This window comes from Colias philodice, chromosome 22, assembly GCF_061535455.1.
Source record: "Colias philodice isolate Cphi_HAF_F1 chromosome 22, ilColPhil1 Martin Lab GWU primary, whole genome shotgun sequence".
In the NCBI taxonomy this organism is placed as follows: Eukaryota; Metazoa; Arthropoda; class Insecta; order Lepidoptera; family Pieridae; genus Colias; species Colias philodice.
The window spans coordinates 3064369-3076912 of record NC_143107.1 but is presented as its reverse complement, the minus strand read 5'-3'; the positions used below and the strand labels follow the sequence as shown (position 1 = coordinate 3076912).

Here is a 12544-nt window from a genome sequence, read left to right as displayed (position 1 = left end):
TGTGTGCTGTCATTTCGCCGCTGCACTGTACGTACACGGTGCTTCTGTGTGCGTGTAATGTTACCAGATATTTAAAAATTTCCCAAATTTTTACCCGACTACGGAAGAAAGAGGGTTATGTTTTTCGAGTGTATGTATGTATAATATTTCTTTGACACGCCCTGCAGTATTAACTGTTGGATCGATTTTGAGTTGTGATGTGTCATTGCAATCATCTGAATTATGAAGGTAGTGGTGGTAATGACGTAGGCTACATAAATTATCAGTCAAGTTTTAATTTTTATTTTAATATAAATTCGGGTTTATGATATTTTTTTATAATATTGTAAAAAACATTTTGTTACATAAAGCACCTATCTCCTAAAGTTATATATGGACAAAATCATTTTATTCAATTTTTTATTAAATAAATTACATTAAAAAAAAGTTTTTATTTTTCAAAACATGAATGCGAATAGCGGTAGTTTTTAGTCGAGAATTCGGGACATTTTATTTTCATCATACCCATCATGGAGTTCACATGAATTAAATCGCGAGCGAAAACGACTATGACGCTTTTTATAAAAGTAACAAAAAAAATGTAAAATAGTTATTAAAATAATCTAATAATGATCATGAACCTTTATTGCACTATACAAATAATCACATTCACGATCGAAAAATCCAACAGCACTACCCCGTAGATCTTTTAACCATTTTACTGTTTTACCCATAAAAATGGCAAATTCATTTTCAAAATACTGGCAGCATACGTTGAAGTTTTGAATTCCTTCGTATATGTAAAAATAATATTTGTATACAAAATTAAATAAGCCAAATAATCTACAGAAAACCTGTAAAACGATGTTTTATCTTTTTGTTTGTTTTCGGGAACAAATTTTACAGCGTTTTAATATCACAAGACAACATTTTTTTACTAAAATATCAAACCCCTTTTGACGTATTGCATGACACTAGAATCGCTATAGCACTGACGGAGTTTCGTATTCGTTTTTGATTTCGTATTTTCTTTGACAAGGGCGATGGACGATTGACATGCTCTATCTGCCTTTTATTTTGTAATCTAAGTGATCGAGTTTAGCAAAAATAAGATCATATGAGACACAAAAATGAGACCCTAGGAAACTGGAATAATACCAATTAAATTAAGTAACACAACAAATATAAGTACCATATTATGCTAGTAATGAGTCATCTAAGGACATCAGGTATTGGGAAAGCCGGAAAGGTATGAATAAAAATAACTATGAACATATAAATTATAAACGCCATGAACCTAATAGCCTTGTATCTTGTTTCACAGAAAAGAAAAACATATTTAACAAAACCTGAGAACAAAACCAACTTGTCAACTTCAAATTTCGTTCAAAGTCAAAAAAACGGCGCGTTGTTGACAGTAATTATTATACGTTGTGTTACTCATTTATTTGTGATTTGTTTGATAATAGCAGTATATTTTAATTGAAAAGCGATTTCTAAGTTAGTAATTATAAAATTCAACATATAAAATGAGTTTCACATTCGGCCAACCAACTACTACGGCAGGCGGCACTTTTGGCACCTCTCCGGCTCAAGGTAATTTGTATAGTTTTGGAACTGATTTTTCATTATTTATTTTATTTTTATAATACATCTATTAACGTTATTTCTACCTTTTATATCTATTTGGAGGAGCTTTATTTATTTTCCCTACTATAACCTACAAATGTTTTCTTTTTTACGAGCTTTTCTTTCCGTTCTTTTTACTTTTTACTTTAAACATTCTAGGGTCGCTATTTGGAGGAGGAGATGCAACCAAAGCGTTCCAATCGCCAACAGGTAAAGTAAATAGTATTATAAACATTAATAAGTGATTGTATTTGTTATTGACAAGTGGAATTGCATTAAACTTATTTGGTTTAATCCTCTTCAATGAACAAAGAAAGATAATAACAGAATTACTACTAAGAATCAAACTGATAACTTGATCTTTTTAACTATTGACCAAATTTGTCTCTAAACATTTTTAATTATTTCCTCATCAAAAGTTTACAATATAGTTAGTTAAAAATGATCTCTCTAATAAGTCACAAGAACAAACATATATAAATATAAATAACATACCAATATGTTTTAATATCATTTTATTTGCTATTTTAGAAAACAAAGGTGGTTTATTTGGAGGTGGGGCAGCAAGTACACCAGCATTTGGAAGCTTTGCTTTTGGCGCTAAAACTACAACCACTACATCCAGTTTGTGTATGTTTCTTAATTATTTACTATTAATATTATTAAGGTAACATCTCATTAAAGTTTGGTATATTATAGTAATTTTAAGAACTTTTCATAAATATGTATAAAAGTTTAATCATAATCAGATTATATCATTCTTTTCACATAATATCTATACCAACCCCAAAAAGTTAAAAAATATTGATTAAAAGAACATCACCACTAAAACAATAAAAAGCTTAATTTTCCATACAAAAGCATTATATTAAGTTCCTTCATTTCAGTTTCAACACCCGCCCAAAGTACACCGGCATTTGGTGGTAGTAAACCTTTAAACTTCAGTTTTTCATCACCGCCAAATCAAAATGTTGGCAGCCCTAGCTTTGGACAACCAGCCAATCAGGTAATTGTATAAGTAATCTATACTAATACTAGCGGTCCGCCCTGGCTTCGCCTGTGGTACCTACATGTTTAAACTATCCTATCTCTCAAGTTGGATCGAACTGCACATGGTGTGCGAATTTTATTTTAATCGGTTAAGTGGTTTAGGAGTCCATTGAGGACAAACATTGTGACACGATATTTATATATATTAAGATTATAAAGCTGAAGAGTTTGTTTGTTTGCTTGAACGCGCTAATATCAGGAACTACTGGTCCGATTTGAAAAATTCTTTTGGTGTTAGATAGCCCATTCATCGAGGAAGGCTATAGGCTATATATCATCACGCTAAGACCAACAGGAGCGGAGCCACGCGGGTGAAACCGCGGAGCGCAGCTAGTTTAATAATATAATTGGTTATTAATAGTATTTTTAACTGGCCTTATGATTATATATGTTTGCAAGGTAATGACTGGCTCTGTCATACACAATAATTTGACTAGTCAATTAATGTAATAACTAATAAGCACATAATATTTTGTTCATAACACAATCTTGAAAATGACTGTATAGTTTTATTGTTAGATATTTAGAAGTGAATCTTCTTTAAGCACATTGAGAGTAGAATTTCAAAGTCGCGTCATGGAAATACCGTCACGTCGTGGAGTAAGGCGACGATTTTGGTATCTTTGCATCTTGCTAAAGATATTTTGTTTGTTTGATTTCATTGTAATTAATAAAGGTGGTTTAAATTCAATGCAATAACTCATTTCTACACTGATTCATAACTTTGTACAGCATAGAATATGGACAGATATAATATAAAAATTATTAATTATTAATTTTCAGAATGCGGCCCAAAACCTGTCTTTCAGCGCCAACACACAAGCACAAAGCACTCCTGCTTTTGGTGCCGCGGCTACCACTACACAAGGTAAATACTCTTTATAATGGCCTGAAATAGGTATCTTTCTACTTGCTTGTAGTGGAATACTATTTCTTATTAAAAAAATTTCAAACAAAATTTTATTTAACTTAATAAATATATTGTGCACAAGGCAAGTTTTCTTTCTCTTTTGGTACTATTGTTATCTATATTATCTATATATATAAAACTCAAAGATGACTGATATAGTGATCTATCAACGCACAGCCCAAACCACTGGACGTATCGGGCTAAAATTTGGCATGCAGGTAGATGTTAGGACGTAGGAGATCCGCTAAGAAAGGATTTCCCGAAATTCTTGCGGGAACGGGGAAAAACGGGGATGCACGTACAAAGTCGTAGGCGGAAGCTAGTTAGAAATAAAATAATAAATAATATTTGTTAAATATATAATATATTTAACAAATTGTTCATTAGAGTAGTACATATTGTCTACTAAGTAAAAAAGGCTATTTTCTATATCTATTCAATCCAGGCTAAGGGCAAAACCTAGTTTATATTGAGTAAGTATCTATACTAATATTATAAAGAGGTTTGTAATTATGTATGTATGTATGTTACGCTTTCCCGCTTAAACCTCTCAACCGATTTTGATGAAATTTGGCACAGACAATCTTTAGACCCTGAGAAAGAACATAGGCTACCTTTTATTACGAATTACGAAATATGTACCACGGGCGAAGCCGGGGCGGGCCGCTAGTATAAAATACTTTTATTTTCAGCATCAAGTGGAATATCATTCGGAACACCGGCCGCTACGACAGGCGCGGGTTTTGGGTTCGCTAAAACTACCGCCTCTACGTTTAGTTTTAATACACCCACTTCGGGATTTTCTGCACCACAACCTACGGTGAGTTTTTTTGTATTGAGAGGAAGATAAAATATATGGAAATAGTTTAATGTGTACACACAACTAAAATAAAACTGAATAAAAGGTAATAATAATAAAATTTGGGCAGGAAGATAGTTGAAAATCTAAATTTCATCATGAAATAATGTTTCTCTGAAATTTATTGTATTATTATTATGTATTGATAAAACAAAAATTTAAAATTACATAATATGACAATGCAATGCTACTGTGAAGAAACATGGATTGGATTTTTTATATGGACGGGCATTAAAATAATAATTTGCTTTGTCTTTTTGACGACACTCCACATAAGAATTATTATGCATAGCAAATCTTAATTATTAACTGACTTTTGTTAACTTATTTTTAACCTAGAAATGAAGTTTCGGTTATTTATTATTATTATTGTTTTTAACCGATATTAAAAAAAAGAATGTAGTTCTCAATTCGGCCGGTATATTTTGTTAAAAAGTACATATTAGAAGAAATTTTCGCCTCCTTGGTACAGTGGTTGGTGCTTGAGCGTAGAACCGAGGGGTCCTGTGTTCGATTCCCGATGGAGACGAAGAAAAAAAATGTCTCGGTCTGGTAGGACACAGAAGGCTGATCATCTACTTGTCCCTAAAGAAAATCGATCAGTGAAACTACGAAAAAACAGTGTATAATGCATCTGCCCCTTTCCCCACTAGGGGACATGGGACTTCACTATAGAAGAAGTTTCATATAAACTGATTCTAGTCAATGCTAAGTGAAAGTTTTTAACAATTTCATAATATCTATTTAATATAATAATTTCAGGTAACAACAACACAAGCCACGCAAGGCACTACCTTCGCCACCGGTGCAGCTTTCGGACAGAATGCGTTCGGAAATAAAACCGGTTTTAGTTTTGCCGGAAGTACAGCAACTACTACTGCTGCTGGTAAGATTGTATAGTAGTGTAGTATTTTTAGTTGTAGTATCCATACTAATATTATAAATGCGAAAGTAACTCTGTCTGTCTGTCTGTTACTCAATCACGCCTAAACTACTGAACCAATTTGCATAAAATTTGGTATGCAGATATTTTGGTACCCGAGAAAGGAAGGGCGAAGCCGGGGCGGACCTCTAGTAATAAATATGGGTAAAACAGTGTGGGTTATTTTATTGGAAATAATAAAAATTTTCTTTGTGCTGTTTTTGGTTTGGAAATTAATATTATTATTGAAAAAGATTTCTTTATATAGATACCTATAGAAATGGATTATTACCGATTATAATCTATTTGCTGATTTATTAGAATGTGAGGATGTTTTTTTTTTATTTTGATCATATAAATAGCAAAGCATTATTCTACTCATTATATATATTTGACTATGCACACAGAATCTTAAAAATAAAGGCAATAAGTACTTTAGCAAATCTGAGTTGTAGAACGATACATTTAAATGGTATTTTATTTGTATTCAGTAAACAAAATATTTTTTTATATTTTCAGCACCTGCTTTTGGCACAACAAGCCAGCCAAGTTCACAAGCGAATGTTTCGTTCGGTTTCAATAAACCGCAAACAACACAAAACCAAACCGGTTTTGGTTTAACACAGCAACCTGCACAAACCCAACAACAGAACACCGGTTTCGGTTTAACTTCGCAACCGCAGGCTCAAACCGGTTTTGGAATGACATCACAGCCGCAAACAACGCAAAATACCGGTTTTGGATTAACCTCTCAAGCGCAAACACCGCAAAATACCGGTTTTGGCATGACTTCCCAACCGCAAGCGACACAAAACACCGGTTTTGGTTTAACATCTCAACCTCAGACCACACAGAATACCGGTTTTGGTTCAACATCTCAAGCACAGACGACACAGAATACCGGTTTTGGTCTAACTTCCCAACCACAACAAACAACTCAACCCAATTTCGGTTTAACATCGCAGCCGCAAACGCAAAATACCGGTTTCGGATTAACATCACAAGCTCAATCAGCTTTCGGAGTTAAAACCACGCAAGCTACCGGTTTCGCCGCACAAACTGGTTTCACGAGCCAAGCGAATACCGGTTTTCAATCCGGTTTGGGTACAAATGCTACAACTTTGGGTACAGCTACACCTAGTATGGGTACAAATATGAATTTCAGTGGCACTTCTGGCCTCACTTTAGGCACCAGTTCGGCACCTACAAGCAATACGGGGCTTAACTTAGGCACCAATACTTCTACGGGACTTAACTTAGCCACTTCAACAGGATTAGGTACTTCTGGACTTACTTTAGGAACTAGTACTGGTTTGACTTTAGGTACAAATACATCTACTGGTCTAAATTTGGGTACAACTACATCTACTGGTCTAAAATTGGGTACAAGTAGTAGTGGTTTGACTTTAGGTACAAGTTCTAGTGGTCTGACTTTAGGTACTAGTACCGGTGGTCTAACTTTGGGTACAAGCACCGGTGGTCTGACTTTGGGTACAACAACATCTACGGGTATTAATTTGGGTACGAGTTCTTCTACGGGATTAACTTTGGGTACAAATACTGGTCTGGGATTTAGTACTGCAACTTCGGGAATTGGTTTTGGAAAACCTAGCACTGCTGCTACTTCTGTTGTGTGTAAGTAATTGTTTTTATTTATATAAATTAAAAAAAAATTATTATCAATATATGTATCTATCATTAATATTTGTATAAAAAGTTTTCAAAATAAATACTTTTTCGAAATATTATTGTTCGAATGCAGTTATATTCTATTCACGACTATTTCATTATATGATCTGGACCTAAACCTGTATGACAATAATTGTCATGTTATTGACATTATTTAGACCAATTTCCAAAACAATTTCGTCTCGAACATGATTTCAATGAAATTATTAATGAAAAATCAGCAATAAATATTAAATTTTAGAGTCAATTTCTGAGATCCTTGAAATTTCTGAAAGTGATATATTAATATTATTTATTATCTAAACAATATTGATACATTTCTCATTTCGCCTTACAATATAATAAACTTATTAGTAGTTTCACCTATAAATAACAATATAATTAACTTTTAGCCTCAAAATATAACTCAATAAATATTCGACTTTATTTGTTAATAATTAAATTAATTTAATATTTAATGTATTTTAGCTACAACCACTCCGTCTGGTATCACCGCTCTGGGCAAATCTACAGCTTCGACCATGCCTTCGTTAGCTACAACCACTACTACTACTACGTAAGTATTTATTTATTTGTTTAAATAAAAGAACATAAGTTTTGGGATTTATTAAATGAAAATAAAGATATTTGCAAGAAATTGTGTATGCAAATAATTTACTATATTATTATTTACTAGCGGTCCGCCCCGGCTTCGCCCGTGGTACATATTTACGTTTTCTCTACATAAAAACCATCCTCGTACTTCAAGGAATATAATAGAAAAGAATTATCGAAATCGGTTCAGCCGTTCACACGTGATGCCGTGACAACGCGAAACGGGTGCAGACCCGCCGCCTTTTTATAGCTCCCGCCGCGAAGCGCGTCGAACGCGGCAACTGATACACAAAAATAATCCTTATGGCTGCATGATTCTGTATTCACGCGCGATGACTTATAGCGTATTTCATGTATAACTTTGGTGTTTCTACACCGATTTACATGATTCTTTTACTATAACCTGCCCAGGAGTATGAAGAATAATTGTGCCAAATTTGGTTAAAATCCGTCGTGTAGTTTTTGTTTCTATAACGAATATACAGACAGACAGACAGACAGACAGACAAAAATTTTACTGATTGCATTTTTGGCATCAGTAGCGATCCCTTATCACCCCTTCATAGTTTTTTTTTTTATATATTTCATGTACAGAATTGGCCTCTCTACAGATTTATTATAAGTATAGATTGTACACATTAATTTAGTTTTATGTGATTCTTATTTCGTTTAAGTACATTCTTTTATATTCTCCCAAACCTTCAAATTAAATCTTTCACTGATAAAATTGCGTTTTTATTTATAACTAGCTTTCCGCCGGCGGCTCCGCCCGCGGTTTCAAAGAAAAACTCGCATAGTTCCCGTTCCCGTGGAATTTCCGGGATAAAACCTATCCTATATTACTCGTGGATAATATAGCTTTCGAATGGTGAAAGAATTTTTAAAATCGGTCCAGTAGTTTATGAGCCTATTCATTACAATCAAACAAACAAACAAAGTTTTCCTCTTTATAATATTAGTGTAGATTTATAATCATAATTTATTACCTTACTTAGCTTTTATTTATTAATTTTAATGAAACATAACCTGCCTCTTCCTAAATCAATATTTTATAAAAATTCAGATCAATAACACCTGCAGCGCCCCCACAAGTGATATCAGCGATAACATTTTCTCAACTTGAAGAAAACATAAATAAATGGACGCTCGAATTAGAGGAACAAGAGAAAACGTTTATCAATCAAGCCACTCAGATTAACGCGTGGGATAGATTGTTGATTGCTAATGGGGAAAAGGTAAGTTATTTTTATTAATTTAGTTATAGATTTCATAAAAACCCACTTTTTTGAATAAACAATATTTGTTACCAGTTTTGAATCAGCGCAATCAGGTATTTTAAAATTGTTAAAACTATGCAGTTCCACCACGAAGTAACATAGACATCCAAATATAATATATTTTTTATTTGGTTGGAAAAAGTTCGTCGTATAAATTAAAATAAAACATACATAGTTTAATAATTTATTCGACGTGTTTAAGCAAGTCCGTTTCATACAGATAAATAACACCGTTTCAGAAAACGAAAACGCAAGAAATACACTGTATTGTTTAACATAATATGTATTATCAAATGTGTTTGCAGATTACTGTTTTTTTATACAAAAAATTAATTGAGTGTATTAAACTAGAAATAAATCCATTCCAGATCGTAGAACTAAACGAAGCAGTAGAAACAGTGAAAAGCGAACAACAGAGTCTCGAACATGAATTAGACTTTGTTCTCGGTCAGCAGAATGAGTTAGAAGATCTTTTGGCCCCACTTGAGAAGCAACTCGCGGACGGAGAGAGAGTTAGGGACCCGGAGAGAGAGCACATGTGAGTTGGTTTTAGTAATATTTATTTATTCTTAACTACTGTAACGTATAGCTTAACATAGAAGCAACTGGCGGACGGAGAGAGAGTTAGGGACGCTGAGAGTAAGCACATGTGAGTTGGTTTTAGTAATATTTATTTATTCTTAACTACTTTGACCTATAGCTAAAAGTTAAAGCAGCTGGCGGACGGAGAGAGAGTTAGGGACCCGGAGAGAGAGCACATGTGAGTTGGTTTTGTATTATTTTGTAAATAGAAGCAGCTAGCAGACGGAGAGAGAGTTAGGGACCCGGAGAGAGAGCACATGTGAATTGGTTTTAGTAATATTTATTTATTCTTAACTACTGTAACGTATAGCTTAACATAGAAGCAACTGGCGGACGGAGAGAGAGTTAGGGACGCTGAGAGTGAGCACATGTGAGTTGGTTTTATAGTAATAATTCTAATTATAAATCTCGTGTCACAATGTTTGTCTTCAATGGACTCCTAAACCACTTAACCGATTATAATAAAATTCGCACACCATGTGCAGTTCGATCCAACTTGAGAGATAGGATAGTTTAAACATGTAGGTACCACGGGCGAAGCAGGGGCGGACCGCTAGTATTATAATAAATCAATCTCTGTAACGGCTGATATTATATTCGGCATCATTTGCAAGTTTGTAACGGACATGCTCAAATATTGTTTGTCAGTTTTTTTAATAATAAGTATTTTTTTATTTTTTTTTTATGTGTAAGTTCTTTCCGCGTCTGCATAATCAGAATTTACTATAACGTGAAAGAATACATAAAAATCAGTGTATCTCACACATTCTGAAAAAATACCTTATTATTATAATGGAAGAAACTAACATTCTATAGATTATTATTTTTAAGGATTCCATGCTTGTGTATTATAATTTTAGTAAGTTTATTATTTAATAATAAACTATAATTTATTTCTTACAGGTATTCTCTAGCAGAAAACTTGGACAGTCAACTGAGACAGATGTCCGAGGATCTAAAGGAAGTTATAGAGCATCTGAATGAGACTAATCGCAGTCAAGACAGTAACGACCCTGTAAGTTTTTTATTTGTGTTTATAAAAGAGTTTGTGTGTGTGTGTGTGCAAATCCAAAGGTGTCAGAAGTGAAACTTCTTTGGCAAGATTCAAAGATACCAAAATCGTCGCCTTACGTGAAGTGACGGTATTGCCATGACGCGACCTTGAAATTTTACTCTCAACGCGCCTAAAGAAGTTTCACTTCAAAAGTTTCTAGTTTTAGTGAAAGTCTTAACTTCTAAACAACATAAACTAGTAAATAATGTACAATAAAAGCTAAAGTACAACGTGTTTAATTATTAACGTTTGACCATTGTTTCAATCTATGACAAATCAATAAACATTTATATTTATAACTAGCGACCCGCCCCGGCTTCGCACGGGTGCAATGCTGATACTAAATACACTACAGAAAAATTGTGAACGTTGTATAGGTATAAAAATATAGCGGCCCGCTCCGGCAGCGCACGGGTATAAAATACATAGCCGGGCGGCCGCAAACGCTACGTCCCGCAATTTTTAAATCTGTAATATCTTCGAAAATATTCACTTAAATCATACGGTGTAAAGGGCCATATAGATCTATATTAAATGAACAATGTATCCATGGTATTTAATTGGTTAAGGATTAATGCTGTATTGGTTAAAATCGCTTCGAAAATTAGCCATTATTTGTCGTAAAAAGTAAATGACAAAAAAAAGTTATTGTGGGTTATCCATAAGAGATAGACATATACCATCGCGGACTTTTCTGTAGACCTTTTCAATGTGTATAATACTTACTACATTATTTTGATAAAACTCGTAGGGTTCAGCCTGCGTTTGCAATGTAAGCGGAATAAATGTAATTTTTTACGACATCACATTAGAAACCTCAAAAATAACAGTACTTCTCCACTACTTAATGGATGTTATTATATATATAAACCTTCCTCTTGAATCACTCTATCTATTAAAAAAAACCGCATCAAAATCCGTTGCGTAGTTTCAAAGATTTAAGCGTACAAAGGGACATAGGGATATAGGGACATAGGGACAGGGAAAGCGACTTTGTTTTATACTATGTAGTGATATTTATAATATACTAGCAGTCCGCCCCGGCTTCGCCCGTGGTACATATTTACGTTTTCTCGACGTAAGAACCATCCTCGTACTTCAAGGAATATAATAAAAAAAGAATTATCGAAATCGGTTCAGCCGTTCTCGAGTTATGCGCTTACCAACACATTTTGCGATTCATTTTTATATATAAGATATGTATTATAAAGGCGAAAGTTTGTAAGGATGTATGGATGTTTGTTACTCTTTCACGTAAAAACTACTGAACCGATTACAATGAAATTTAGCACACATATAGAGGGTAACTTGGATTAACACATAGGATAGTTTTTATTCCGGAAATCCCACGGGAATGGGAACTATGCGGGTTTTCCTTTGCAAACGCGGGCGAAGCCGCGGGCGGAAATCTAGTTTATAATATTTTTCATCTGACAATACATTCTTAACCAATGCAATTAGTTATAATGAAGCAAAATATTTCACAAAAATACGCCAAATCCAGGACATTTTTCCGTAAATAATATTTTTTCTCTATTTATTTCCAGATCGTACAAATTGGACGAATCCTGAACGCGCATATGTCTTCAATGCAATGGATAGATAACTCCATAGCACAGATTTCGACTAAACTCGACCATTTAAAAGCAACCCACGATACTCTAAGAAGAGATAATGAAAGATCTTTTCAATTGACTTATAGCTAAATATGTTTTGAAAATAAGATTTTTTGTTAAAATTAGTTGTGAAAATAAGTGGAACTTCGTATTGATTCAGAAATAAATGTGATGCTGTGAAATTGTGTTTTATTTTATAATACAAGTCAGTTACTAGGAATGACTTTAACCAAGTACCTATATAAATTATTTTAATAAATAGCCGACAGAAACATTACAAACTCAGACTTAACAGCACGATATACATACTTAAAAAAATCTTGTGGCGCGCTCATAAAGCGCAATTCGAACTCGCATCTTTCGCCTGACGGTGTATTTATACT

General features: G+C 33.7%; 1 protein-coding gene across 3 annotated transcripts; it reads left to right on the top strand.

Annotated features, from left to right (window-relative positions):
- The first annotated feature begins 1338 nt into the window (after window positions 1-1338).
- LOC149478365 (uncharacterized) lies at window positions 1339-12343 on the top strand. 3 transcript variants are annotated; one of them, XM_089709484.1, is made up of 13 exons: window positions 1339-1575; window positions 1768-1818; window positions 2140-2238; window positions 2496-2614; window positions 3442-3526; window positions 4261-4388; window positions 5190-5313; window positions 5869-6984; window positions 7507-7591; window positions 8696-8867; window positions 9278-9447; window positions 10395-10506; window positions 12093-12343. In XM_089709484.1, exons 1-13 carry the CDS (start codon window positions 1509-1511, stop codon window positions 12249-12251), a joined length of 2487 nt encoding a protein of 828 aa, XP_089565610.1. In that variant the 5' UTR covers window positions 1339-1508; the 3' UTR covers window positions 12252-12343. The 3 variants fall into 3 exon arrangements, with proteins under 3 accessions (XP_089565610.1, XP_089565609.1, XP_089565611.1); XM_089709483.1 differs by having other exon boundaries at window positions 1340-1575; window positions 7507-7594; XM_089709485.1 differs by lacking the exon at window positions 1768-1818 and having other exon boundaries at window positions 1340-1575; window positions 7507-7594.
- Window positions 12344-12544: the final 201 nt, after the last annotated feature.